The sequence below is a fragment of the Pseudopodoces humilis genome, chromosome 1, assembly GCF_049639895.1.
Source record: "Pseudopodoces humilis isolate 2021_Gansu_Grassland_sample_001 chromosome 1, ASM4963989v1, whole genome shotgun sequence".
NCBI lineage: Eukaryota > Metazoa > Chordata > Aves > Passeriformes > Paridae > Pseudopodoces > Pseudopodoces humilis.
In genome coordinates this window covers 94,094,706-94,120,731 of record NC_142200.1, presented here as the reverse complement: position 1 = coordinate 94,120,731, position 26,026 = coordinate 94,094,706, and the positions used below count along the sequence as shown (strand labels likewise).

Below are 26,026 nucleotides of genomic sequence, written 5' to 3'. Positions count from 1 at the left end.
GGAAAAATGGAAGTGAAAAGTTTGAAAGCCTTGCTGGAACGCTCCCCTTAAATAATCATAACAGGCAATTTTTCTGATTATATATAGAGTTCCTACATTGCTCTATTTTTAAACATCTGTAATTCAACAGACTTTGACCATTTTCATCTGTGTAGCATATTTTATATTTAATGTCTTCATATGATAAAAAAAATAACCCATACATATTTAAAAATAGATACCATTCTGCTTTCATCCTTTTTTGGGGGGGAAGAGGGGAAAGCAGGTAATTTTCCTCTTGTGTTTTGAACAGAAACATAGCTATCAGCTCTCCTTTGCTTTTCTTCTCTTTTGCATATCATGTTTTCTCTCAGCAAGACTCAGGGACGTGCACGGAGGAAGAAAAGCACAAATCTATCGTTGTTGAGTCACCTGAGGAAACTCATACCTTCTTTGGGTTCGTCTTATAAAACACAGTATCTGCATAACAAGGCCACTGAAAAATGATTAATACAGATTTTTCTCTTTTATTTATCTTTTGTCTGTTTTAAATGCAGCAGGCATTCACCATCGGAATATAACAGCTTGGAGTTTACTCAAACATACAGCTTTTTTGCAGGAGATACTTAACCACATGCCTAACCTTAAGAATGTAAATACTTTCATTTAAATCAATGTGAAAAAAAAAAAATGGGATAAAGTTAGACATGCTTTGATAATTGAGGTTATTGAAAAAAAAGACAAAACAAAACTATGTGTTTAAACATATAGGTTATGTCATTTGGAATGAACGGATGCGAGTTATCAATTTTTTTCCTTTTTGTATTTTAGAATTTGAACTGCTCCTGATAAATTTGTTCACAAATTTTATCATGCAGTGTATTGTGAATATTAGGCAGATGTTTAAACAACCTGAAAAGGAGGCTTTTTCATTAGACAGTACAGGGTAAATGTTCAGAAAGCAGTCAATTTGAAACAGTAGTCATTCCGAAGTCTGTTTTCCCCCCTCAAAAATATTTTTTGGTGTCTTTTTTTGTTCTACTACCTTGGGATAAATGTTCTTAAAATTTATTTTCATTGGAAAAGAGATTTTAATAATTCTATCCCTTTACACTGTTAATATAAATTAGAAAAACGTTTGAATATACGGTGTCGACCTTACTCTGATTTTCAGATGCAACGATTAGAAGTCATTGACACCAATCTACCACAAGTGACCTTAGTCTCATATCTTGTTCTGTTATTAGAGTAATCAAGGAACGCAATTCAGAAATAATATTACATCCTGCATTTTATTCAATTCCATATGACAAAAATAGTAACCTAGACTAAGACATCCATTTCAATCAGTAGATGTGTCAAGCCAACAAGATTTAATAATAAAAAATATTGGATCTAGGTAACAATTCCCAGCTGTTTCAGGGAGGCTCCTAGCCCTACATGGTATCACAGTATAAAAATAGTGTCTCTCTTCACCATGCAGAGAGGAATAGCCTAGCCCTGAATACAAAATGGGGTCAGTCTTACTGTACCATCGTCAACCGTCTTATTTACAACACTTTACATATTTTTTCTCTTTTTCCTTTTTCATTTTTTCTTCTCTGTTTTTCTTTTTTTTTTTTTTTAATTTTTTTCCTTTTTTTTAAGTTATACACATTCTTTAGGGAATAGAGATAACACTACATGGTACCAAATACTAACAAAAAAAAGTCACACCAAAAATTACACTGATAAATAAAAACATTCAATTGCTGAAATACAGCAACATTAAGCCACCTCAGTTTTCTTTTTCTAATGCTTGGAAACACCCCTAACCACCCACACACTGTGGCAAAAAAAATATGTTATATTGCAGAGGTGTTACAGATATATAATTTTGCTCAGATATAGATATATATTTATATCTATATATTTCTATCTCATCATTGTAGAAAATGGAGCTGTAGAGTTCATTGTTCATTTCCAACAGAAACAAACAGCTAATAAGTCTTTGAACCTCTTTTCACTCCATTACATGATGGCAGAAATAGTCCATCCTCTTACAGTAATGGTTTCTGTTTTATAAGAAAGATTGTCCTATTTTTCAGTCTCAACTGAGAAGACCTCACTGTCTGATTTGTTCTTCAGGGGCATAAAACTCCTTGCGCTGTTACCCAGCTACCCATAATGTCCCTCAAGCAATTCTGCTGGACGGAAGTTCAGAGTGTCAACTCCACCATGCTTGTAATGCACAAAAATGAGGTAGTACACAAAACATTTACTGTTCAAGTTTTGATTAAGCCCCAGTCTCCTCAGCATCCCCAGCTTATGAGTGGAACCATTCCCATTGTTTACTCAGCATAATTCCAACAATGCAATCAACGTAAAATTATATTTGATTAATCAGAGTACATTGTGCTTTGGAGCAATCTGAAAAGCTAATCAGACAGTTGGAAATAAATACAGAGCATTTGTGTGTTACTACTGCTCACGCTGCCCAAAAGTTCTTTTTATTGTCCCCACTGTTATTAGGGAGTCAGCATCTTTCTCATGGTTATGTGTGAAAGAGACAGAACAGATTACAGGAAAATTAAACCTACATAATGTTCTTCTTCCTCTATCCTAGACTTGTATTAATATCACACTTCTAAGATAAATGTATCAGAATTCTGTCAGGGGTGGTCACATTTTTATGTGGGCGTCATAGAGAAGTTAAATGAATCATTTCCATTTAAGAAACAGCAGTCCCCATATTTCCTAAGGATCTGACAGTTCTCTGCAATCTTTTGCTTAGTTGATTGAGATCTCTCATTGTTTGAGCTTAAAACAAAACATAAACTGCAACAGGGTCCTCCTCCTTATTCCTCAAGTCAAAGTACTATTTATAAAATAGTTTACATCTTTGTTCAATTTCAAATTATAGACAAACCTCCCTAATACAAAATACTAAAAGTGCAATAGTATAAATTAAGAGTTTGCAACCACATTATACAAACATTACCTTTTTATTGTACAGCTTTGATAACACGGAATATTTACTCACAACTGTTTATAATGTTGTGAATAATATATGGTGCTAAGGTTTGTCTGTAACTTGTTTTCCAATCATTGAGCTAAAATTCACACTACATTTTTTTTTTTTTCATTTAATAGAACAACTGTCCACATAGCAGCTACAAATATTTAAATAAAAAAAGTTTTGTTACTGACAGGTACTTGCACATGAAAAGCATGCTATCTTTCCCAATAAAACTTCACAATTTTGCCTGCATTGAAAGGAACCACTTATTCATAGTAAAACAAAACTTGCTTTAAAAAAAAAAAAAAAAGGGAAAAGAAAAAAGAAAAATCACATAGCCAGATGTATTTTGCAGTACAAAAGCTTCATTTAAGTTTGGGGCTAGTATATTGTCTGTTACCCGCATAGTCTTAACATTATAAATACTACAGACAAGGATACTGTAATAATACACAGCATTGGGGTACTAAATCACTTATTTAAGATTAAGATTCCTAAAAACATTGTCCAAGTTGCTAACTAATTTGAACAAAACCAGCAAATAAGTGTGACAGAATGCCATAATGAAGCCCCCCTTTCTCAGGTGATAGTAAGTTTTGTAAGAAGCAAAGTGAATGTAGACTAGCCTCTTTCTGTTTCTAATGAAGTTATCCCATGACTGGTTTGTTTTCTGTTAAATTAAAAGGTGTCAAAGTTCTCAGTAACAGTCAAACTCACTGTTGAAAGAAGTACCATGCAGATCTTGCAAGACAACTTTTCAGCAGCCACAAAGTTACGTATTTCTGCTATGGGTAAAACTTTAAAGGGAACCTATGCATTTAGGTCAGGAAACTAATGCTTAGCTTCAAAAGCTGTACATGGAACAGGACAAGTGTTGTGTCGAGTAGAGGTCCAACAGTTATTCGGAATGAATGCTTTTAATTTATGCCAATCTCTTTATTATCCTCAATAAATCTGGTGAATGGACGACTGGCTCCCGTTTCAGAACTTGCTTTGTCCAGACTGACAATGGGAGGGCTGCTGCCTGTGCGAGCTTTGTCCATGCCACCGGTAAGGTTACTTAGAGGCGGGATGGCGCCTCCGCCTAGACTTACTGGGAGCTGAGGAATGCCTCCGTTCTGTATGACAGAAATCTCATTGTTCTTCATAGCAAGTCCATTAGTGATAGCTGCAGCATATTGGTTCCAAAAATTGGGGTCAACATTCATGGCCCGAGCTGCCAAATCCTTCTGGAACATCTCGGAGAACTTGAGAGCATCGCCACCGAGCAAAGCCATGGGGTTTTCCACGGAGAGGCGTCGGCCACGGCGTGCAGGGGCGTTATTCCACATGTGAGTTCCCATGTGAACCTGCAGAGTGAACAGGGACAAGAAGCACACCCAAGTTAGCACATTCTGGTGAGGCGTCTAGCCTGAAATGCTGTTACTTACAGTAGCGCTTGCTTTTTTAAAAAAATGCCTTTTAATTCACATTGAAAAAAAAACAACTCCAGTAAAAACAGAGTTCTAAGGTCCAGTCAGCCCACACAAAGAAAACCCAGTTCCATAGTAGTTTTTCAATGTGCATTTGCTTCTTCTCAGTGAAATCAAAGAGCGCTGCAAGACTAAAGGGTACATACTCTCTTGGGTTAGACAATTTCACATGCAAGCTGGAAGTCCTCATGTGCTGAAGATTACCGAGGGCATTACTCATACATACTAGGAGATGGGTGGTTTTTCCCTTTTTCTTTTTTCATGCTGTTTTCATGTTTTATCTTGTGTCAGAAGCACTAATTAATTTGCTAAATTTAGTATTTTTAAAAAGGACATTTAAAATGTCTTCCCCAGGCTGTGTCCTGATGGTTTAACCAAATGGCAGGAATAGGAGCCATCAGTCCTGTAGTAACCCACTGTAAATCTGTGAGAAACAGCTTTCTACTCTGCAATGGCTGCAAAGTAGAATAGAAAATAGAAACTGGGGGGGCACCCAAGGAGCTGAGAAAGCTCTGTGTTTCTGGTTTATAGCAAGGTTATTTTGCATTGATGGTCCACAAGAACTCTCAGAACACGTCCATCAGCTGACTGGGTGTGCCATCGCATCTGTCAGAAATACAACATGCCTGCATGTACACCTGGAACCAGTTTAAAAGTTCACATCACTGCCACTTTCCAGTCCTTATCATCCTCACGGTGGAAGCATAGTGACTGCCACAGTACAGCAAGCATTTCCTTGAAGCTCCCTTCTCACCTGTCCTTGGAACAAACGCTTAGCACTAAAACTTGCTGAGTTCAAGAGCAGAGCTCTTTAACCACCCCCGCCCCAAGCCTTTACAGTTTTATGTGGCCTCTTACCTTAAGATTCCCCTTTGTGGTAAAAGCTCTACCACAGATTGTGCAACCAAACGGTTTTTCACCGGTATGGGTGCGCTCGTGTATCTGCAGTGCACTTGCTGAGGAGAAGGTCTTCCCGCACGACTGACAGTTGTGCTGCTTGGGAGTCCGGCGAGGGGGGGGTGCCAGCATAGGGGTGATCCCCGGACTCATCACTGTCTGTGGTGCAGCAGGAACCTGGATTCCAGCTGGAAGCGAGGGAACCTCACCCAAAGAGATCGGCTTGCTGTGACCATTCACTTCCATTTTGATCATGGTGGGTGCTGTACTGGTGACCAGGCTAGGAGTACTTTGGCTGGGACCTAGAGTAAAGTTGGGTTCAAATAACTGAGAAGGCAGCTCTTTTAATTTGTGCGTCAGTAAGTGCTGTTTTAAATTACCCATAGTGGAACACCCACGACTGCAGACTGTACAAACAAATGGACGTTCTTTAGTATGGCTGCGGTAGTGAATTTCCAATGCACTCTTACAAGCAAAAGGCTTGCCACAGATATTACAAACAGTACTTTTAAACTTACCACGTTCTCTGTTCAGGAACAGCAGACTAAAAGGAGCCTCCTCTTTGATGACCGGTCTTCCTGGGTTGGTGGATGTCAGATCTAATGCGCCTCCATTTTCAGCTGTGGGTGGCGGACTGTCCGGTTTTTCTGTCTTTAATTGTATTTCTTGTGGCTCTTCCTGGTTACTGAGACCGGGGGACTTTGATCTGAAACTTTCACTGTTGCTATTCACAGGAGACAAAGCTTGCATGGAAGAAGAAGACTCTGACATTGCAGGGCTGCCTGCACTCTGGCTTTCAAGATCACCAACGGCTGATGAGGAGTCATTGCTCAAATGGTCACTTTCCCCTGATCCATTTTCTATGGATTTTAAACTGGTCAGCTGCTGACAGTTCATGACAGAATCAATCATTTTCATTTGATTCTCCAAAGCAGCAATACTGGAGATCACAGAAGGTGGTGAAGAAGGACATGACCCAGAGTAAGAGATAAGGGGTTTGGATGAATCACTTGCCGTGTCCTTTAGTTCCGGGTCCTCTTCCATAGAGTTTTCATCAATGTCATCATCAAAGTTGCTCAGTGTGTCAACATTCTTCTCATCATAGGAAAGCTCTGAGTCCATGGCATCCTGGAAGCCCTCTGGTAGTGGCGTGTTTGGAATTTGCCCACCCATATGCATACGAATGTGCTGCTGAAGAACAACCGCGTTTGTAAATTTCTTCTGACAAATGGGACACGAGTGCTGTACTCTAAGTGGTGGCTTTGCTCGATGAACTCCAAAATGTGTTTTTAGATTGCCTTTTGTAGTAAAGGCACGTCCACAAATTTTGCATTTAAATGGTCTTTCTCCTGTATGTGTTCTGTAATGCATCTTGAGAGCGCTCTGACAACTAAGCACACGGTGACAAATGACGCATTGATTTGGATCTGTCATCTTCTTATCAATGTTCTCCACTAGCTGTTGTAGTTTTGAGGTTTCTGATGTTTGCATAGAGTCTAGCAGACCACCAAATGGAAATTTTGCCTTAAACTGGTCAGACACTGCTGGAAGCACAGGGTTTGGGAGGCTTGTTGCAGCACTGCTTTCTGTAACCACCGTAGGAATTGAAGATGTGGAAGCTGCAGAAACTTGCCCACCTGCAGAAAGGTCCCCGAGCCGTGTGCTCGTGGGAGGCAGAGTGACAGATTCTGCCTTGGTCAGAGATGAGCCACTCTGAACGGGCTGCGGGGATTCAGCAGATGCAGGAACGCCTGACTCAGAAGTGTTGAGGCTCGGGGATAGAGAAGTGCATTCACTGGAGGCGGGAGAAGGCCTCTGGGGTGATCTGCTCATAGGAGTGATACTTGGAGAGTCTCCGTAACTGTTCACACCAGGTATAGTGGGGGGCAGCTGGAGCCCAATGGAAGTCGGGACAGTTGGTAAAACAGGTTTACTGTCTAACCATGTTGTTACCGGCTTTTCGGGGGGCAGCGACATCCCATACGGGATTCCAGAGCAGGTGGGAACATTATCGAGGTATTCTGGAACAGGATAAGGGTTCATCTGAATATGAGGGTATTTCTCTTTATGCCTCTGAAAATGAACTTTCAGGTTGCCCTTTGTGGAAAAGCGGTTTCCGCATATGTTACACTTAAAAGGTCTTTCGCCTGTATGCGAGCGGAGGTGAATTTGTAAAGCACTGTCACTTCCAAAGACCTTGGCACAAAATCGGCATTTATGTTTAAAAAAGGGATCCTCGGAGCTTGACTTGGGTTCAAACACTGACACATTTGGTGGCTTTCCTTTGCGGTGCTTCATAAGGGCAGACAAAGGATCGAGCGCATTAGCAGTTGCGGCGATGCTAACCAGCGGATTGGGGAATATTACGCTATTTGATGAAGTCTGAGGTAGAAGTGGGTTTGGCAGGCTGGATACTGAGGTGAGGCTTCCATGTCCTATTGAAGGTGGAGTCGAAGCATTCTGGGGCTGCGAAGCACTGTTAGGAGCATTTGACACAGAAATGGGAGTTATGGACGTAATTGCGTTCGAGGAGGAAGGTACACCCGATTCAGGCAGGGCAGAAGAGCCACCGCCAGATATACTGGGTGTACTTGCTCCAGATGTAGGTCTCGAGATGTGCTGGGAGCCATCAAAGGCAGTGGGCTGACCACTGGTGGCCTGCCCCACAATGGCTGAAGGAATGACTGCAGTGAGCTGGACGGCGGCGCTGGCGGCAAACCCCTGCAGCTGGTTGGAGGCCTGCCCAGGACCACCCTGGGCAGCCACGATCTGGTTGAGGGATGGTCGCAGGGGTTGGCGGTTCATCATTGCCACCTGACTGCGGATCTGCTCGATCAGCTGGAGCTGGTGAATCTGCTGCTGCTGCAGGGCCATGAGCTGCTCCAGAATCATGGGGATGGCCACAGCCGTCACCCCGCTGCTGATGCTCGCAGAAGCGGTGGCCCGTGCACTCTGCGAGAACTGCGCGACTGCCACTTTAGTGCTCAGCAGAGTCTCTAGTGTGACATTGGTGTTTGGCATGTTATAGCTTGTCATGGAAGATGGTTCAGGGATCTGAGGTAGAGGAGTAGCTGTGCTTGAGGTGCCTTGAGTCTGGAAACTTTTCTCTGCAGAAGTTTCTACCTCCATTGGCTCTTCTTCTTTTTCCGTGTTTTTTACCTCAGAGCTGTCATTGTTTTCTGCCTGGACGCCTTCTTCAGCAGCTTCACTCTCTGCCTGGTCACTGGGAGAGCTTGCGGGGGAGGGCTCAGGGAATTCCTCAGCGGGAGGTGGAGCTGGCTCATCTTCATTGACAATCAGCACCAGGGGGTTTTTAGTGCAGCTCTTCTTGTGCTCCAGGAAGTCCGTCCACTTGAAGAACTCGGCGCAGCATTTCTCACAGACATTGGTTTCTTCACTTCCGCTCCTGCTCTCGTTCCCACTATCACCATCGTCTGCTCCTTCTCCCGGGACTGCTAGAAAATCAAAAGATTGTATCAGCCAATGACTTGTGAGACAACTCTCCCTACATTTAAAAATTTTGCACATAAGTAAAATCAATATTTTTTATTTTGTACAAATTGCCCCACTTCAACATATCTGAGGTCCCAGCGTGTGTATTCTATGACTCTTTCTACCTAGCTAATCATTTTCTTAGCACAATCCATCAAATTATGAGGTGCTATCAATTGTGGATACTGCTTCTTAATGAAATTCCATAGAAGCCATTGATTTCCAATATTTTCATACAATTCACAGCACCTTGTCTGTTGGGTACAAAGCAAGCTTTCGATGGGCTCATTAGGATTCCCCTTTACCATCAAGCTTCCTCATTTCCAGCAAAATTAGAGATGCCTTTGCCACTTCACTTAACATTGCTAAACTAATCTGTAACCTTTCAAACTCAAATCAGCACCTGACAGGACAAACTGGGCCTCTGTTACTCAAGTGTGGTCCTGGACTACCTAGATTTATTATCTTTATACAGTGTTGAGACACCATGAATTTAATGTAATTCTATATAACCTTTTAAATCAATAAGCATTTATTTAACTTAAGAATTTTCAATGAAATGAATTCAGTTATAAAAGTAACAAGGGTATGTAAGCACTTCTAGCATTTTGACTCAGAAAAGGAAAGTCTTCCTTATCCCGAAGGTAGATACATAAACTAGCATTATGTCCTTTTGCACGTTGCTTATATATGCTTTTAAATGCTGCTGAAATGAGCTGTTCTGTAATACATAAACTGGATGCCCCCTATCCTAGCTATAAAATTAATATTGTTTATACTTAATACTATTAATTGGTTCTGTCAGATGGAATATTTCTCTAGCAAAAAGCCACATTAAATTACATGTTACTGCCATTAGCCAATAGAGTTCATTTTAGGCAAAAGAGAGGTTTATTAACAAACTAGATATTATATATTTAAAGTTCATTTGCATTGACATGTTTAGCATGAGAACATCAATGTTGTAGTCAGGCACACTTTTTGTACCTATTTTCATCTCTCCTCATAGAAAGACTCAACAAATTATATGCTTGTGCCATAGTGGAAAACCCACTAATTGGTTACACATGTTTAATTACTGTTGTAGGCAGCTACTTCCTCTGACTCGCGTTACCCTCTTGTACCGAATAACAAGCGTGTTAAATGAACAGAATTCTAATCCACACCTGATCAAATAAATAGCTGCGCAGGAAGGAGAAATCAACATACAATAACATTTTTAGGGTGTTTTTTTTTTTTTTTTTGTCATGTTGGGGAGAAGGAATGTAGGTAATTACTCAGGTTCCATTTGCTGCTCTGGACATAACTGCTTTTCGTCAGCCCACAGATCGAGTGACAACAGCAAATCAGTTCGGCAGAAGAGAATGACAGCTGTAAATCAGTTTTTGTTATGTGCATTTGAGTATGTGAGAAAAGTGGCTTTGAGTCTTCTAGCCGTATCAATAATTTATTGTTTTGCTACCGAAAGAAAACGTACTAGGATGTCTATTAGTTTATTCTCTTTTATACTCAGAAAGAATGCTCAGCCAAAACCCTGTGCTAAGGTTTCAATTAAACAGCCATATTCTATTTCTCTAAGAGAGATGTGGTCACTTAACTGAAACAGAAAACAAAAAGAATGCTCTCTGCAATCGTGGTATCCCAAGCTGCACTCTTATTTATCTGGATTTTAAACCAATTTTTATACAATTAGCACCATAATCCAACATCAGGAAAAAGATTGTGAAACTAAAAATAAAAATAAAAGAGCCAACAATTAACAAGTTCTTCTACTAAATTCTGTTTTGATATTAGAATGCTGGTAGTCTAAGCATCCTGCCAGAGCAAGGAATGTAGTATGTATCTGTAATGAGGTTGAGCATGGCTAGAAGCAAAGACATAGCTGATTTGTATTGAAGATAGGCAGAGTAAGCAAATAAAGCGTCCAATACTGTTTCTACTAAAATGAATGGCAACACTTCCATTGACTTTGGTAGAGGCAGGATTGGGCCAACACCCTCAATATCCCATCCTTAGTATGAACAAAGCTTCACACAGCTACAAATATACCTGGAACTGTTAGAGAATGCCTAAAAAAACCAAAACAAGATTGCCAAGAAATTCAGGACTTATCATTTCAACAGAAACAGTTACCAAAAAAAAAAAAAAAAAAGTAGCAGTGGAAAATAAAAGGTGTAATCTTGAGATGTTCCAGTTGCTTTTAAAAAAGAGGTCTTTACAGAACATTAACTATAAAATCGCTTTTGACAAAATTGCCTGTCAGTTCTTTCAGTCTTTGCTCAGCTAAAACTCCCTACAGATTTCAGCGGGGAGTTTTGTCTGATAAAGGTGATAAATCTGTGCCCTGAATACTGTTCCCTAGCCTCTGAGAGCCTCTCAAATTTATTATTTTCCTGTACCTTCCAAAACTGTACTTTTCAAAAAATTTAAAGATGACACTATATCCACTACATACTCATGCATTCATAAACCCAGTGATATATGTCACTAAGTAACAGACATGCATTTTCTATCAAGAAATGATAGCTGAATGCAAAATTTTTGTAGAATTTCAAAATTCTACTGTATTTACTAGTTAAAAAAAACCCAACAAAACACTTCTCCAAATACTACTTTTTTTTTCCCCTTCTATTTTTTATTTTTCCTTTTGGGAGGGGGAAATAAAATGCAATTCAAAACAGTCAAGAATTATTTAAGGCTTCTGCATGAAGTGCTGAACCTGTTACACTTTTTGGATTAAGATCAATAATACATAGCTGTTGCTAGACAATACTAAACTAATCCTTATGGTAAATCCTTCTGTTAAAAACTATCACTTTTGTGCTACAAAAATATCACAGAAGATAACACGATTCACTGCAGAAAAAGAGCATACTGGCAGCAGGTATCCTAAAGCATATGTTGCAAAACCCAAAGCCTCCCAAAGCGAGTTAAGTGAAAAAGCAGACTTCCAAACCACATTTTCGGCGCGCGCTTCAGCTCTCGCAAAGTGAAAGCATGCAGAGTACAGACCAGCGAAGCATCCAACACCCAACACGCTTGCCTCTCTCCAGAGTCTTTCTGAACTAAGACAACTCAAACAAATCCTTATTTACATTACAGATTTACATTTTAAAAGTCGGGGAGACAGATTCTCTGGTCCTTGCTCAGAATCTATGGAGTGCCCTGGTTGGTAGTACCGACCACGCACAGAGAGATGTCGTTTTTCCAAAGGCTTTCACTGGGAACACTTTCCAGTGCTATTTCCAAACATTGGCAGGCCGGGTAACAGTTGTGTGCTGTTGTTGTTATGATTATGATTATGATTATTACTATTATTACAACTACTGCATCCAATATTGCTACTGAGTGATTGCAAAGGAGGATTGATTCTTAAAGAAGCTGCTAACTGTGCAGCTCCCCTTCCAGCCTTTATCTATATATCGGTATTCTTTTGTTTAAGGAGAGCTTTTTCTAAACAAACCTAGCACAAAAGGTTTCAGTAATTAGTAATGGATTCAGGCAATATAGCCATTCAAGTATGGCTGTCCTCTGATCTAGAATGAGGTGATCAAACACCAGCCGGCTAATTATTTCAGACACTGTATAGTAATCACAAAGCCCAAATGTGAACATTTACAACCAAAACAGGTATTATTTTATGCATTGGTAGACAGTCTCATGATCTCCATATATCAAAGCTAGTGTGTATAACATGTAAGCTTTCCAAAGCAACCTTAACTGCTGCTGCTGCCCGCTGCCAGGAGGTATTAATGTGGACCTGCTCAGCATTTCAAAATAATAAGCAGACTGGTGTACTTGTTCTCAAACTCAAAGAAACGACAGTCTGCATTTGAAATATAATTTGTGAAAAAGTACATGAGGAATGCAGTAGTATAGCTAAATTCTCGGATAATCAGTGCTCAGCTCTGCTCTCAGTGAAGTAAATGGCTAGTTTTGTGCTGTCACAGTGAGAACAGGCTCCTGCCTGTACTAAGTGGAGACCTATAGCTCTGTTTTGCATTTCTCCTTCCCTCAAATCCCGTACCTTAAAAATAGTGAGAATACTTTTCAAATGACCGATCCAAGTTCATTCACCTCATCATCTATCTGCCTTGAAATAGTCAAGGACTCCTTTAGAAAAATATTTCAAATAATTCCAAGGAGTTGCTAGGGGTTTTCTTCCCCCCAGCTCAACCTTAAACTAAACATACTATTAATATCACTGCAGTACTTTCCACTTAGGATAAATTATTCTGGCTTTTTAAAAAAAGCATCAAACAAATCTCTCTCAAAGCTTCACTTCCTTGGACAGGCAGGCAAGCAGGTGACACAAATGGCATGAAAGTAAATGCTGCTTTGCCATGGGTGACGGTACTTTCCTGCACAGCACGCTGAGGCTACTAAGACGCTTCACAGAACGACAGCCTGTGGTCTCAATCCAACAAGTCCTACTCAAATGAGTAGCTTTAACCTACATCTGAAACAGTGCTGAATTAAATAAGATTCAAAGAATATAAACTAGCCATGCAAACAAGCACTTCCAAGGGTAGAAAAAGAAAAACTAGAAAAAAACAACTGATACATATTTTGCAATGTACTGGACAAATAGACATCACCTCTGTATTTCACAAATTTCTAACATCCCTTTAAGTAGTACTTACTGATGTGAAAGCACTAAGGCACTGTGTTTGTTGTTGCTTTTGAAATGTGAGTCCTCACTGAATTCAACAGGGAGTAAAGCTTAAAAGCATTCTACATGAAAGGTTATTTTTGGTTCTTTGTTAAAATTCAGTCACTTTATGAATGACAGAAATCTATACCGAAATTTAATCATTAATTCAGAATATTAAAAATTTTAAATGCTAAAATATTAAGCTACAAATTAATTTTGTTTTTTAAATCACAGAATATGTATATTGCAGGAAACACAGAATTTTTCCATATTTATTTATGCTTTATAGCTTGTCCTCATTTTCTGATGTATTACTAAGGGATTGAATCTGTTAGGTAGTGAAGAACTTAATCTTTTTTCTTTAAATTTTCCTGAAGAGAAGCACTAATTTTTGTTATTACAGTGAGGATGTGATACAGTAAAAATTTTCAAGGCCTTGGCGGAATTAAACGAGCACTTGCTTAATCTTACGGACATGGGTTGAATTTTGCAGTTCTTAGTTACACAAAAGGTGTTGAATGGGAGTTTTGTCAAGCAGTCAGGATCTCAGCCACTAATAACCTCTCAGTTATTTTCTTTTTCTCATTAGCAGTCTAACAGCTCACGGACTAATCTGAAGCTGCTACGGGATGCGAGATGAATTACAGCACATCAAGCTTCCCATATGAAAGCAGGTGAAAAATCTCAGGCAGCATCTCTCAGATGGTACCCGAGGTGAGCTCCTGAGCAGGTACCAGCCCACGGAGCCACGGTGGCTCCAGCAGGGCTGGCACTTTGCACCACCGAGGTCTGGCCCTAAAATTAGCCCACAAAAATTCAAATGAAGGCTTTTTTGAGAAAGGCACTTTGGGATGGTGACACCTGAAGCCGTTCAGGTGCTCTGGTGACTCAGTGAGGGGGGTACAAAGGGTTGATGCCGGGAGGCTTTGCTCTGTGCAAAGTAAAGTGTTTGGTACCCACCAAACACTTTTCAGGCAGGAGCAAGGAGGATGGTGTTGGCTTGCTTCCTCAGTGCCCAAGTGGAAGGGACATGGCTCAAAGGGTGTTGTGGGTCCTTTTGTCACCACTGGGAAATGTGCAGTCGAGAAAAAAATTGTCACTACTGATTACACACACAGAGGATTTGTAAACCTGGCTTTACTAGTTCTAAATTTTTTTTGCCGGCATAGATCTTTCTCCTCTGTGTGAGAGGAGAGCTTCTTGCCTGATGTGAAGGTTAAATGTAATGAATGGGTGCTTAAAAAATGTTCCTATCTACTTTTGTGAAACAGACTGAAATTAAGCATAACATGCTAGTCAGGTTAATTCTTAAAATGTATGCTGCTTATTAAATGCCCCGTTTCTTAGGACTAACTGCTTCCAGTCTGGAAAAAGCTCCAACCAAATATTGTGTTTAATTTTTGCTCCAGAATCTTTTAATTTTGTCCCATCTTAAATTAGTTCTAGTTCCACATAAGTAAATTACCTGAAAAGAGTCTTTTTGATTACATTAATTAAGGACAGCTACAATAAAATTATCTCTGATTATTCAGTAATTTGTTTTCCTGTTACTCTGTGTCATGGAATCTTCAAATTATGTGTAATTCATAGGACACTTGGGTAAAAACAAGTAAGAGAATCAATGTTTCCTTAGTCTTAAACATATTTTAAATTGTTGATACCTTCCTGAAGCATTCAAACAAAACTGCCTTGTAAAGGAATCCCACAAATGTTTGAGAAAAATATTTTCTGAAGCTTCTTTTTAGACTGTACACAATAATACAAATGAAAGTGTGAAAGAATGCTGTATGAATTACTATTGTTTCTACATTCAGACCTCTATAATTGAGAGTTAATAATATTTCCTAAATGTAGTAATTTCTTTCAGGGCGATAAAAAAACCACTGTGAAGCAGTGTAGAAACTGTGAAGAAGTTTCAGAAAAAGAATGCATATATAAGCACTAGCTAAAGCTAAAATGTCTGCTAACTATGAAGACAGATGTATAAAATGCTCTCACATGCAAATCCAATAATCATTTCAAAGTGCTGGTCACAGCATTTTGTATATTTAAACAAGCATTATTATAAACAGAACTCTGAGCCCAGTGCACTGGTACAGGACAATTATTTACTACTCCTATCATCAGAATGCTTATTTTTCCCTGAGCACAGATTAAATAAAGTAACAACATATACTAAAAGAACCCCATAAATTTGTTTTAAAATTATATTAATTTGGAAACAGTAACCTTGTAGCAACATATTGATCCTGGAGAAGAACAGTACTACTTTTTCCTTAGCTCTATCATCTCTTACAATTGACGGAGCTGTTAAAGAAAGTTTTCTTAAATTGTTAGAACACGTTTATTTTCTTGCAAATTAATTCTTTTTAACTCTTTATGATAGCTTTGAATCCCATAAAGAAAGATGAATTATCACATACTGAGCCCAAGCTGTGAAACAGGAGGAGACAAATAGAGACCCCTACTGTGTTTAACAATGTAGAAGAAATTCCAGACTCAAAAGAAAAATTTTCTGTCCTTTTTCTCAGCCCACAAAAGCTGTTAGTATGGATTCGAACAGTGGAGGGCACTCTTGCTATGCAAAACCCGGCTCTGACCTGGCACACACGGTTTGATCTATTCAGTAGCCTGGATCTCAGAATTTGTTAAGTAACAGCCACCTGTGGCACAGGCACTAACTGTACTCTGCTTAAAACATTTGCAGCTTCTAATCTGTGCAGCGAAGCACTTCACTATATCAAACACTGGCGCCTTTCTCTGTGGACGCAGATGTGGAACAGATGCAAGTTTCACAAATTGTTTATAATATCTGTGCAAGATATCATATTAAATAAGACCTGTGCTATGTTTTTCAAAGTCATATAAGCACTTACTCGGTTGGCTTTTATGGCACAGGTACAGTAATTTCAGGTTGGGCAGAATTCGTCTACAAATAATGTGGGTCTCTGTAGGAATTAAGTTTATTTGGAATACATTTGGAATGCATCGAGTTTTATTTGGAATCCTAAAAAAAAATAAAATCGAGGTAAATACTTCTAACACAGCTGATATGAAAAAAAATTAAAAACTGAAAAAACAAACCAAAACAAATAAACAGAGGCAGAACCATAGAGATTCTGAATTGCTTTCCTTAGAAAGTGCAAAATTAACCACGTCTTAAACTACACAACTCTTAACACCCGACATAAATTAATGAAGCCAATCACTTTCTGAACAAGCACAGAAAGAAGGAGAAATCTTGTTTTAGAGGCTTACAAGACAAGGAGCCGATGTGAGGACCAAATCCTGCATCTCCTAAGAGTCTCAAAACTGAACTTACGAGTTCTGGGCTCCTCTGAGTAAAAAGGACTCACAACCAGGAGTGCTTGAAAGAGCAAACCTGGAGCAGTTCAATGCCAGTTGTGATGCTCAGTCGTTTTGGTCTTTTGCCATTTGTTTGGTCCTTCACTGCAGAATTACCCAGGATAGCAAAGCCATAACGATCTAGACAAGTCCTTTAGCTTTCACCATTTATAGCTTTGGGGACATTAGTGCATCAACAAATTCATAAATGAAAGCTATCGAATGGCACCAGGAGAAGGGGTCTCCTGAAAAGCTGAATGACGAGTTGGTTTTGATTATCTGGAACAAAAATACGGCAGCACCTGCAGGGTTAATTAAGCAGCTCAAGATGCTGGGCTTCACAAAAGGAAACCTTTTTCCTACTTAAAGGACTGTAAACACTTGTGTTGAACTAGATGGGCATTTGATAAGCTGTGCAGCGTGTAGCAAACTCCGAGGGATCTCTAGTTAACACTCAAATTCAGTGTTAACACTTAACGGAACAGTGGTAAGCCGTGCTGCCAAGGTCAACTGCACAGATGTACTAATTGTATTATGAGCTTGACATCTAGTGGCCACCCCTGGCAGGGCAAAGCAGGCAAAGGTTAAATCAGCAAGCCTTGTCAAAGCACTTCTAACTACCCACCCTCAGGGAGAGGAGACCTGGGGAAGCTTTCTGGCACTCCGCGATCCCACCTTCTGGCCGGCATTCCCCGGCGGAGCTCCTGCCGAGCGACCCCTCCGCGCAGCGCCCACCTGCGCCCGGCCCGGCCCGGCGGCGGCTGCGGGGGCTCAGCAGCCAGCCCGAGCGCTCCGCCGTGCCTCCCTGCCTGCCTCCAAAGGCTGCAAATGTTGCCCGTGTTTCTTTTGAGACCGGTGATAGCTCTCAGATTTTTAATTTTTTTTTTTTAATTTTTTTTATTTTATTTTTTTTGGGGGTGCTGGGGGAGGAACACCCCACACACGCCAGCGTTAGGAAGTGGCAATAAGAATTTCAGAAGAGCTTTTTCTAAAGATTTAGCTTAGGCTGTAATAACAAATATAGTTCAAGTAGGCTCACTTTTTGCACACTAAATATAGCAAGGGAATAGTAAAGCTCTCTCTCCTTAATCCTTTATCTTTTCACTTTTTATCTCAAAAGAAACAGATTTTTTAAAATGTGTTGCGTTATGGTTTTCTATCGCCCTTACAAATATCTGGCTTTCACGGTTTTGAAGGGTGTTCCCTTGATAAGAAGAAATGTTCAAGACTAACAGCACTATAACTGAGCCAGCTCCTAAAAGTGGACCTAATTTTGGCCTAAATTCCCTTTTTTTTTAATTAATGGAGAACCTTCACTACATTTAGTGGAAAATTTTAAGAGCTCAAAGGAAACAGGATTGACATTGATATATAAAATTCAATATGAGTGGTAGAACTAGATTTACTAGTGCTTCCTCTGGAAAAAAAAATGTAGACAATTACTCTCATTTTACAAATACAATACAATAAAATAAATTATTTTTATATGCTTTATTGCAGAAACTCTGTCAGTACTTAACTATTTTAATGTCATGCCTGACCTGGTTTATTATCAACAAAAGTGATTGACTCATGCCCTGGCTGCTGGATAGTCAACAGATATGCTTGTCTATGTTTGGCAGACAACAAATCAAATGAAGGAGAGATATCAGGAAAATCTTCCCAGGACTCAGACTATTTTTCAGATGACACTAATACACTTTAATAATTAGGGTTTTTTTTTTTACTCTTTTTCTAATGCCGCATGTTTTTTGAATTGTAGCTTTTCCTCTGTCTTAGGCAAGGAAAAGTAATTTTCAACAGCTAAATGTATGCATGTTAATAGCTTAATTGCACAGAATTTGAACAAACACTTTTCAAAATTTCCTCCCTCTCACTCTGAAAAAAGTGCCTTAATGTCTGCCCCAGGAGATGGTGAGACTTCAAGTCCAGCATCACCAGATAAAATCTGACCCAGTTTTGTCTGCTTCCATTGTTATACATACATCAGCAAATTGTCCAATTGCTGTAGTTTCCTTATTATTCCAAATATTTTTCTATGGCTAACACAATTCAGAGTATTTTTAAAATTACACCATCACAAATGTTATGTACTTTGAACATGAAGTCTCTGCTGTATTTGAAAAGTATTTATATAAAGTTTCAATTACCATTTCTAATCAAAGGGACAATTTATAGCGATACTAATTTGCCCTTTATTTTTCAAAACAAAAAGCCTTCTCTTACACTTGCCTCAGAATAAATATTTACAAATATCACCTAAGTTTTATGTTTACTGACAGCTGCTCATGACTTCTCAAGTTTTAAATGCAACAGTGTCTAGGCAATAGAGAATAACCTCAATTTCATACTGAGGAATGTCCCCCCAAAATGTGTTTTAACCCTCCCTATATGCAGATGAAGTGACCACACTCACATGAGGCTGGCTGCTACATACTGAACTGTGTCTTTGCTGTAGCTGAGCCTGTGTGTCTGTGTACATACTCCAGAAGAATACTAAGTGCAGTCACCAAACTGCCCCAAACTGCACAGTCCAACCCCACTTTACCAAGATGGAACAGATCAATTAGTTTAGATTATGTTGTATGTATTGAAGAGTGGGAGAAAAAAAGAGGTCCAATATTTTCAGAAATGACTGCAAAAGGCACATTAGAAAACTCTCTTTACACAGCTCACTACAAGGTATCCCTCCCACCTCAGGCTAAATATATCTTTGCCAGAAACTTCACATGAAGAGGTCCAAAGCACCATTTGTCATCACTCGTACCAGAACCTCACTTGCACACTCTAAGAATCACTTTTCATCACTTAAAAAATAAACAAAACCCAACAAAAAAAAACTCAACAAAAAAAAACCCCAAAAACAAACAAACAAAACACTTTCCATTACCTCTACTTTAAAAATACAAATGCTATGTCCATGGTTTAATTTTAAAATTAGTTGGAGTTGAAGCATGTTTATTGTATCTACAATTCTGATTCATTTGTAATCTGGTGAATTAGGCAAGTGTATTAGAAATGTAATTCCAGCTATTACAATGCGTTACATTTACTGAGAAACTGAGATTATTGTATTCTACAGGCAGTCATCTGAGTCCTGCTGCTGCTGTTTTTAAATGATTTCCAGCAGATCTTCTCATTTAGCAACCTCAAATTGTGGGGTTTTTAATACGTATTTTTGTTCACTCTTCTACACCTCAATTATTCAAGAAATATAACATTGCCAGCTGTTTGTTAACATTTCTTTTCAAAATTATTGAAAAATATATTTTTTAGCATTTCATTTTTGACAAATAATTTCTAACGATTTTGAGTGTATATCTGTAGTTGATGACATACTAATTATCTTCATATTTCCAACAGTTTCTCACCATCATGACAATGTCCTGTTTGAATGAAGTTGTGATATGCTGTAACCGAAGATGGCAATAAAATTATTTGCTTAGATTCTAAAACTTTTGTGATAACGTTAGCATGAAAGTTCTGCTGTGACCAGTCAGCTTAAAACCCGGCCTAATGTTTGTCTTCCGTCCTGCACCCCAAACTTCCAGGTTTCTCTCTGTTGCTATGAATGTCCCTTCACTGTGAGGATTATATTTATGGGACATTAATTTTTAAATGCTCCATTTTATAAAATCTATTTTGAGGTGATATTAAACATGATTTCATTAAATAAATAAGCTTCATTTGCTTAGTCTTGCATTAACTCCTTTGGAGACAAGGAGCAAAATGACTGAAAAGGCTACACATATGAAATAATACTGCTTAAACAGTTTGCTTTCATAAAATGACAAATATTCTTGGCGCTGTGCGAACTATTTTTGGCCTGTTGCAAAATACACTCAGGAACTGTAGCAATATCTTGATCACAGCTGTGGACAGAAACGAAGAACACTGACTTGACAAGAAGTGTTTTAATTCACGAGACTTGGGGCTCTCATTATATCTGGCCTATAAAATTGCTTTCAAGTATGGCAATCGTTAGGCTTCCTAATATAACATGTAAATGATTTACGTTACACTAATGTGCACTAGATAGCCCTCTGCTCCTGTAGCCTGTCTCCACCTTGCTCACATTTCTCAATTGAAAGTGCAAACCCAACTTTAGCTTGTTAATTGTTAACAATTGAGGGTTTCACTCTATTAATTAAAATATGTTTTAATAAAAGGAAACATAGCACATTTTGATAACAGCCTTCTAAGGCTGAAAAGTATTTTTACATTGTTGCATTTTAGGGCTGCTGTGAAAGCCGATTTTGTGCTATTCAGGGACCACAATAATAACGCTTTAAAATTCCTCACTGGGATGCAATGTAGTCCTTTTGATGGAAAGACTGTCTTTCTCATTCGGCAGAAATAAATCCATTCATTTGATCATGTAGTCATTGAGGGCAATACAAAACAAACCAAGTGTGAGAAATTCTATGTGATGAAGTAAACAAAACAAAACCCCCCCAAAAAGGGGAAAAAAAAAAAACATTTCCATGACAAAAAGATTCTTTGTCCTTAATCTACCCACCATATGCAAGCGTTTCTTTTTAGCATATCTCTTGTTCTAATCTCGGGTGACATGGCTACATAGATAAGATTCACAAAACAAAACAAAAACCTAGTTTAACAATTTTTTTCAATTTATTAACTCACCAGGAGTGTCATAATGAAGTACTGGGGTTTTATTTTCCTGTACTGAAATGGATTCAGAGCATGTAAAAGTTTATAATGCTAATGATAAATTCTTAGACCTAGAGTCCAACCTAACAGAGATGGGCTCAACAAATCTTGCTTTCATAATAAAATACTAATTCTTATCTACTTGTTTATATTAATTTATTTTACACTACCAGTCTTTCCTAAGGAAAAGGAAAAAAAAATTCAAAATGCACTGCTTTGCTCCTCCACTGTGACAGAAGGAAGCATTTCTCTGTGTGCCTGTTATTGTCAACACCCAAGTGGGTTTTCCCGGAGCAGTGGCAGGAGCCCCCTTAGCAGCTCTGGATAGTGTGGGACTTGCTCCCTGCCTCCCCAAACACCCTGGGAAGGAGCAGGAGGCTTAACAATTTGCCAGTCTGACAGATGTTTTAACCTGATGAAGTGGATTCACGCTGCCTTAAGCTTCAGGGCTGTAAAGTTCAGATACAATAGTCAAAATCCTCCTTTAGGCTTCAACTTCACTGCCTTTCTCTCCTCACAGATGCAACTTAAAAGTAATTATAGTTTTAAAGCAGGAGAAGGACTTTTTTGTCTTACTTTTCGAAAGGAATGAGAGAGAGAGAGAGAGGAGATAATATAGTGGAGCAAAGGGCCTACACAGAAAGCCAAAAACATTGGGGATCCCGCTTGGTTATGTGAGAAACTAAGAAAGCGGTGGGCTCTATGTAAAGAGGAAAAGAAAAACTTTCAAGTGGAAGCTCTCAACTTAGTCCAGGAGAAGAGAGCATGGGCTTTGCATGCTGCAGTGCCAGGGACTACTAAGGAAATTAAAACTAATAAAAAAAAAAAAAAAAAGGAAAAAGTAAGATGGAAGAAGAAAACCCTGCAGCCCTATTCCCGACAAGAAAATTACAGCAAAGTGGAAATAAAGCAGGATTACAGTCCAAATCTCTCCAGCTTTGGACACTTGTTCACTAGCTGCCTGGCAGCCCAGATGCATGAAAGCAAGTGTGCGTGTGCCTGCGTGTGGGAAGGAAGGGAGGAATGGCGGATGGGCGAGAAAATAACCCTTCCCCACTGCCTACAGCCGGCGCGACAGGGGCTGGTGGCGGTGGTGGCACTCCGTGTCACCTAACCACCGATGATAATTACAGTCGCAGCAGAGCCAGGAGGCGAAGGGGGGAAGGTAGCGCAGGGGGGAAGGCTAAAAGCTTCTGCTCAATCCTCTCGAAAATAATGAAACCAACTCCGCTGGCCCCGCGCACCCGAGCGGCTCTGCCCGCTCCTACCACGGTCACCCCCCGGTCCCCCGGGGAGAACGGGGGGGGCGGCCCGGGCAGCCCCCGCAGCCTGCGTGGGCGACCCGGGGCCGCGGGGGCATCCCCGGGCAGCGGCAGCCCTGGGGCTGTCCCGGGGCCCGGCAGCCCACGGCCCGCGGGACCTCCCTCGGCCTCGGGCAGGGCACCCCGGCCCCGGCCGCCCCAACTTTCCTGGAGCCGGTGGGGAGAGTGGAACATGGCTTCTGTCCGCTCCGAGCCTCCGCCGGGAGGGAGCAGGACGGGGGAAAAGGGGGTACCCAATAACACAGAGAGAAGGAGCCCAGAGGAGAGGAGAGGAGGAGGAGGAGGAGGAGGAGGAGGAGGAGGAGGAGGCAGGCGCTGCTCCGGGGCGCCCGTTCCTGCAGCTGCTCGAGCCCGGGTGAGTGGGGAGGGAGGGCCGAGCCCCGCCGCTGAGCCCAGCCGCGATCAAAGCGCTGGGGAGGCCGGGAGGTTGCTGCTGGGAGGGCTGGTTAGGCAGGGGGTGGGCTGCAGAAACTTGGCTAAACTGCGAACTTCTCAGTTCCGCTGCCTCTTCCCCCGGCTGCTCTAATTCCCATTCTCCCGCTGCAGAGTAATTGCGCTCCCATGTTCACCATCACCATAAATTCACCTATCTCCATCCGAAACACACTCACAAAAAGAGAGAGAGAGAGAGAGAGAAGGAGAAAGAGGTGCCGGGAGCCCTTACCGTGCTCAGAAACTACCTCTGCTTGCAGCTCTTCGTCCGATTTGAGATGCTGGGGTTTCGCTTGCTTTCGACGAGACATGCTGCTAACTGAGCCGTCTTGACTCTGCTTTTTGCAGAGGCATCAGAGACGTGGAGGTGGCAAGGAGGGGGGAAGGAATTGGGAACGAAGGAAGGGGGGTCGGGGGCTGGAAATAACTGTTCACAAATAAAAGTCGAGTTGCAAAACAAACCAAACAAATAACAGAAAAGGCAACCAAACACCCCGGGGAAAAAAAAAAAAAAAGGAGAAAAAAAAAAAAAAAAAAAAGGCAAGGCTAAGCAGCCAGCCAAACTGGGAGTGAGCGAGTGAGTGCGCGGGTGAGCGGGTGAGCGAGCGGGGGATGAGCCGGGCGGGGTGTGCGCGGGGCGGCGGGGTGTGCGCGGGGCGGCGGGCTGGGGCGGCTGCGCGCAGCGCGCATGGGGCTCAGTAATTATGATTGTGAATAATGCATGGCGATTAATGGTGCTGGGGGCGAGCACGGATTGGCGCGGCTCCAGCGGACTCAGGCTGCATATGTAAATGAAGGACGGGGCTCCGCAATTAGCCGCTTCGCTCCGCCAAATGATGCGTCTCCCCGGCACCGGCAGCGCCGCCTGCAAGAGGCACCGACCGCCTCGGTGGCGGCGGCAACGGCGGCAGCGGCGGCAGCAGCGAAGCACACACGCACCACGCAGGAGGGAATCTGTTTTGCACACACTTTACACAACATATGTGCAAGGTTCACTTGTTGGGAAAGGTCACGATCATCGCTTTTCTGTCTGTCGTGCTTTCTTCCCCCCGTCTCTCAGTTTCTTTTGCTCTGCTTTCTGGGTTTTGTTTGTTTTTGGGTGTTTTTTTTTGTTTTTTTTTTTTTCTTTCTTCACATCACGCTGCGTCCTCTGGTCTCTCGGTCTCGCTTTCCCCAGAAGCTGAGCTGCAAAGCATCTGATTTCTGTGTGTGTGTGAGTAATTTCTTCCCAGGAGGAAAAGAAACTTTTGTGTGTGCCTTTTCTTTTTCCTTTTCTTTTCGGTGTGCTTTTTTTCCAGCGTTGTACTGCTCTTTCGCCTTGATCTTCACATGCTTCTCTCTAGCTCTTCCTCCATCCTGTCTCCTTTCCCGTCGCTCTTTCTCTCTCCCCTTCCCGGCTGACTTTTGTTCTCTCCGCTCTCGAAAGCGCACGCACGCACACGCAGAAGACCTTGGGCAGTTTTGTCTTTCACCTCTCCTTCCTTCTTCTTTGTCTTGCAGCTTCTTTCTCCAAGCAGAGACTCCCCGTTGGTGGTGGTGGTCACTTCCTGTTGTCCATTGGTAGGAAGTTTTTTTTCTTTCTCCCTCTCTCTCTCAGGTTGTAATGACTTTTTGTGACACTCCTCACCCTTCCGCCCACCCACCCCCCCGGCTCAGCCGTGTGTCCTGTTAGCTAATGACAGCGGGCTCGCGTGTGCGCCGATGAGCAAGTCCTTGGTCTCCAGCAAATAGTATGAATCGTCTCCCAGTTTTGGGGGGTGGGGGTGGCTGTTGTTGTTGTCGCCGGGTGATCCCCCCTCCCCTGCCTTGCCTCGTTCTCAGCGGCGCCGCCAGCTGCTCCCTGCTCGGCGGCTCCGCCGGTCGCTGCCTCCGCTCCGTGCCGAGGAGCGCTGCGCGCACCGCGGCCGCTCTTGATTTCGGGCAGATAAACTTTCAAGTTTGGGAGCGGAGCGGGTCACACGGCAGCTCCTCCTACTCTCCTCCTCCTCCTCCGCCTCCCGTGCCGCGCTGCCGGGGCTGCCGCCGGGGCTGCCCCCAGCCCCGCAGCCCGATCCTCTCCCCGCCGCCGCCGAGCCTCCCTCTCCGCACGCACTTTCCCAACAGCGGCTTTTCTCCCAGGCCCCCCCTTTTTTTGTAAAAGTAAAGGGGGGGGGAGGTGGGGAGAGACTTCCCTCTCCCCCACCCCCCGCTTTCCCCTCTTATCGCATTACAAGTTGCCGGGGAGCCGGGCCGAGCCTCCCCCGCCCCGTCCCGCCGACTCGCGTCCCTCCCGCCCCGTCCGTCCCCCGGGGAGGCGGGCGGCCCCTCCGCAGCGCAGCAGCTCCGTCTCCGCGGCCGCCGCCACAAGTTGCCGCTTCCCATGGCGGTCCCTGACCGCCTCCCCCTCGGCCGGGGCGGGCGCGGAGTGCGGCCAGCCCGCTCCCATGGCAGCCAGCCGCCGCTAGGATGTACCCCACCGTCGCCGATGGCCGCGGCCCCGCACCGCGCAGGGGCCCGTAGTGTGCGCACTGTCCTGTCGCGCAGCTCCGCGCCGCTCTGTGCATGTGTGCTTTCGAGGCGGGGGGGCTCCTTCAGCGGCTCCGGCGATCCCCTGCACCGTTTTGTTTTGTTTTCCTTTCCTTTTTTTTTCTTTTATATTTTTCCTTTTTTCGGTTTTTTTTTCTTTTCTTTTTTTTTTTTTAATATTTTAGTCGTAGCCCTGCCCCACCGACCCCCGCCCCGTGCCACGCTCGGCGGAGCGGCCCCGGCCCTCACAGGGGCGCGG

The 26,026-nt window shown here is 42.1% G+C and overlaps 1 protein-coding gene across 2 annotated transcripts; it reads right to left on the bottom strand.

Moving 5' to 3' along the window:
* Nucleotides 1-3,137: 3,137 nt before the first annotated feature.
* On the bottom strand, nucleotides 3,138-23,615 carry SALL3 (spalt like transcription factor 3). Of its 2 annotated transcripts, XM_005525243.2 has the most exons (4): nucleotides 23,495-23,615; nucleotides 5,865-8,801; nucleotides 5,308-5,648; nucleotides 3,138-4,326 (listed from the first exon to the last, which is right to left on the bottom strand). In XM_005525243.2, exons 1-4 carry the CDS (start codon nucleotides 23,571-23,573, stop codon nucleotides 3,895-3,897), a joined length of 3,789 nt encoding a protein of 1,262 aa, XP_005525300.1. In that variant the 5' UTR covers nucleotides 23,574-23,615; the 3' UTR covers nucleotides 3,138-3,894. The 2 variants fall into 2 exon arrangements, with proteins under 2 accessions (XP_005525300.1, XP_005525299.1); XM_005525242.2 differs by having other exon boundaries at nucleotides 5,308-8,801.
* Between the last annotated feature and the right edge of the window lie 2,411 nt (nucleotides 23,616-26,026).

Coding starts and splice junctions, on each gene's coding strand:
- SALL3 (XM_005525242.2), bottom strand. CDS start 23,573: ATGTCTCGTCGAAAGCAAGCGAAACCCCAGCATCTCAAATCGGACGAA. Junction 8,802..23,494: donor AGAGGTAGTTTCTGAGCACG/GTAAGGGCTCCC, acceptor TTGATTTTCTAG/CAGTCCCGGGAGAAGGAGCA. Junction 4,327..5,307: donor CCACAAAGGGGAATCTTAAG/GTAAGAGGCCAC, acceptor TTCACTCTGCAG/GTTCACATGGGAACTCACAT.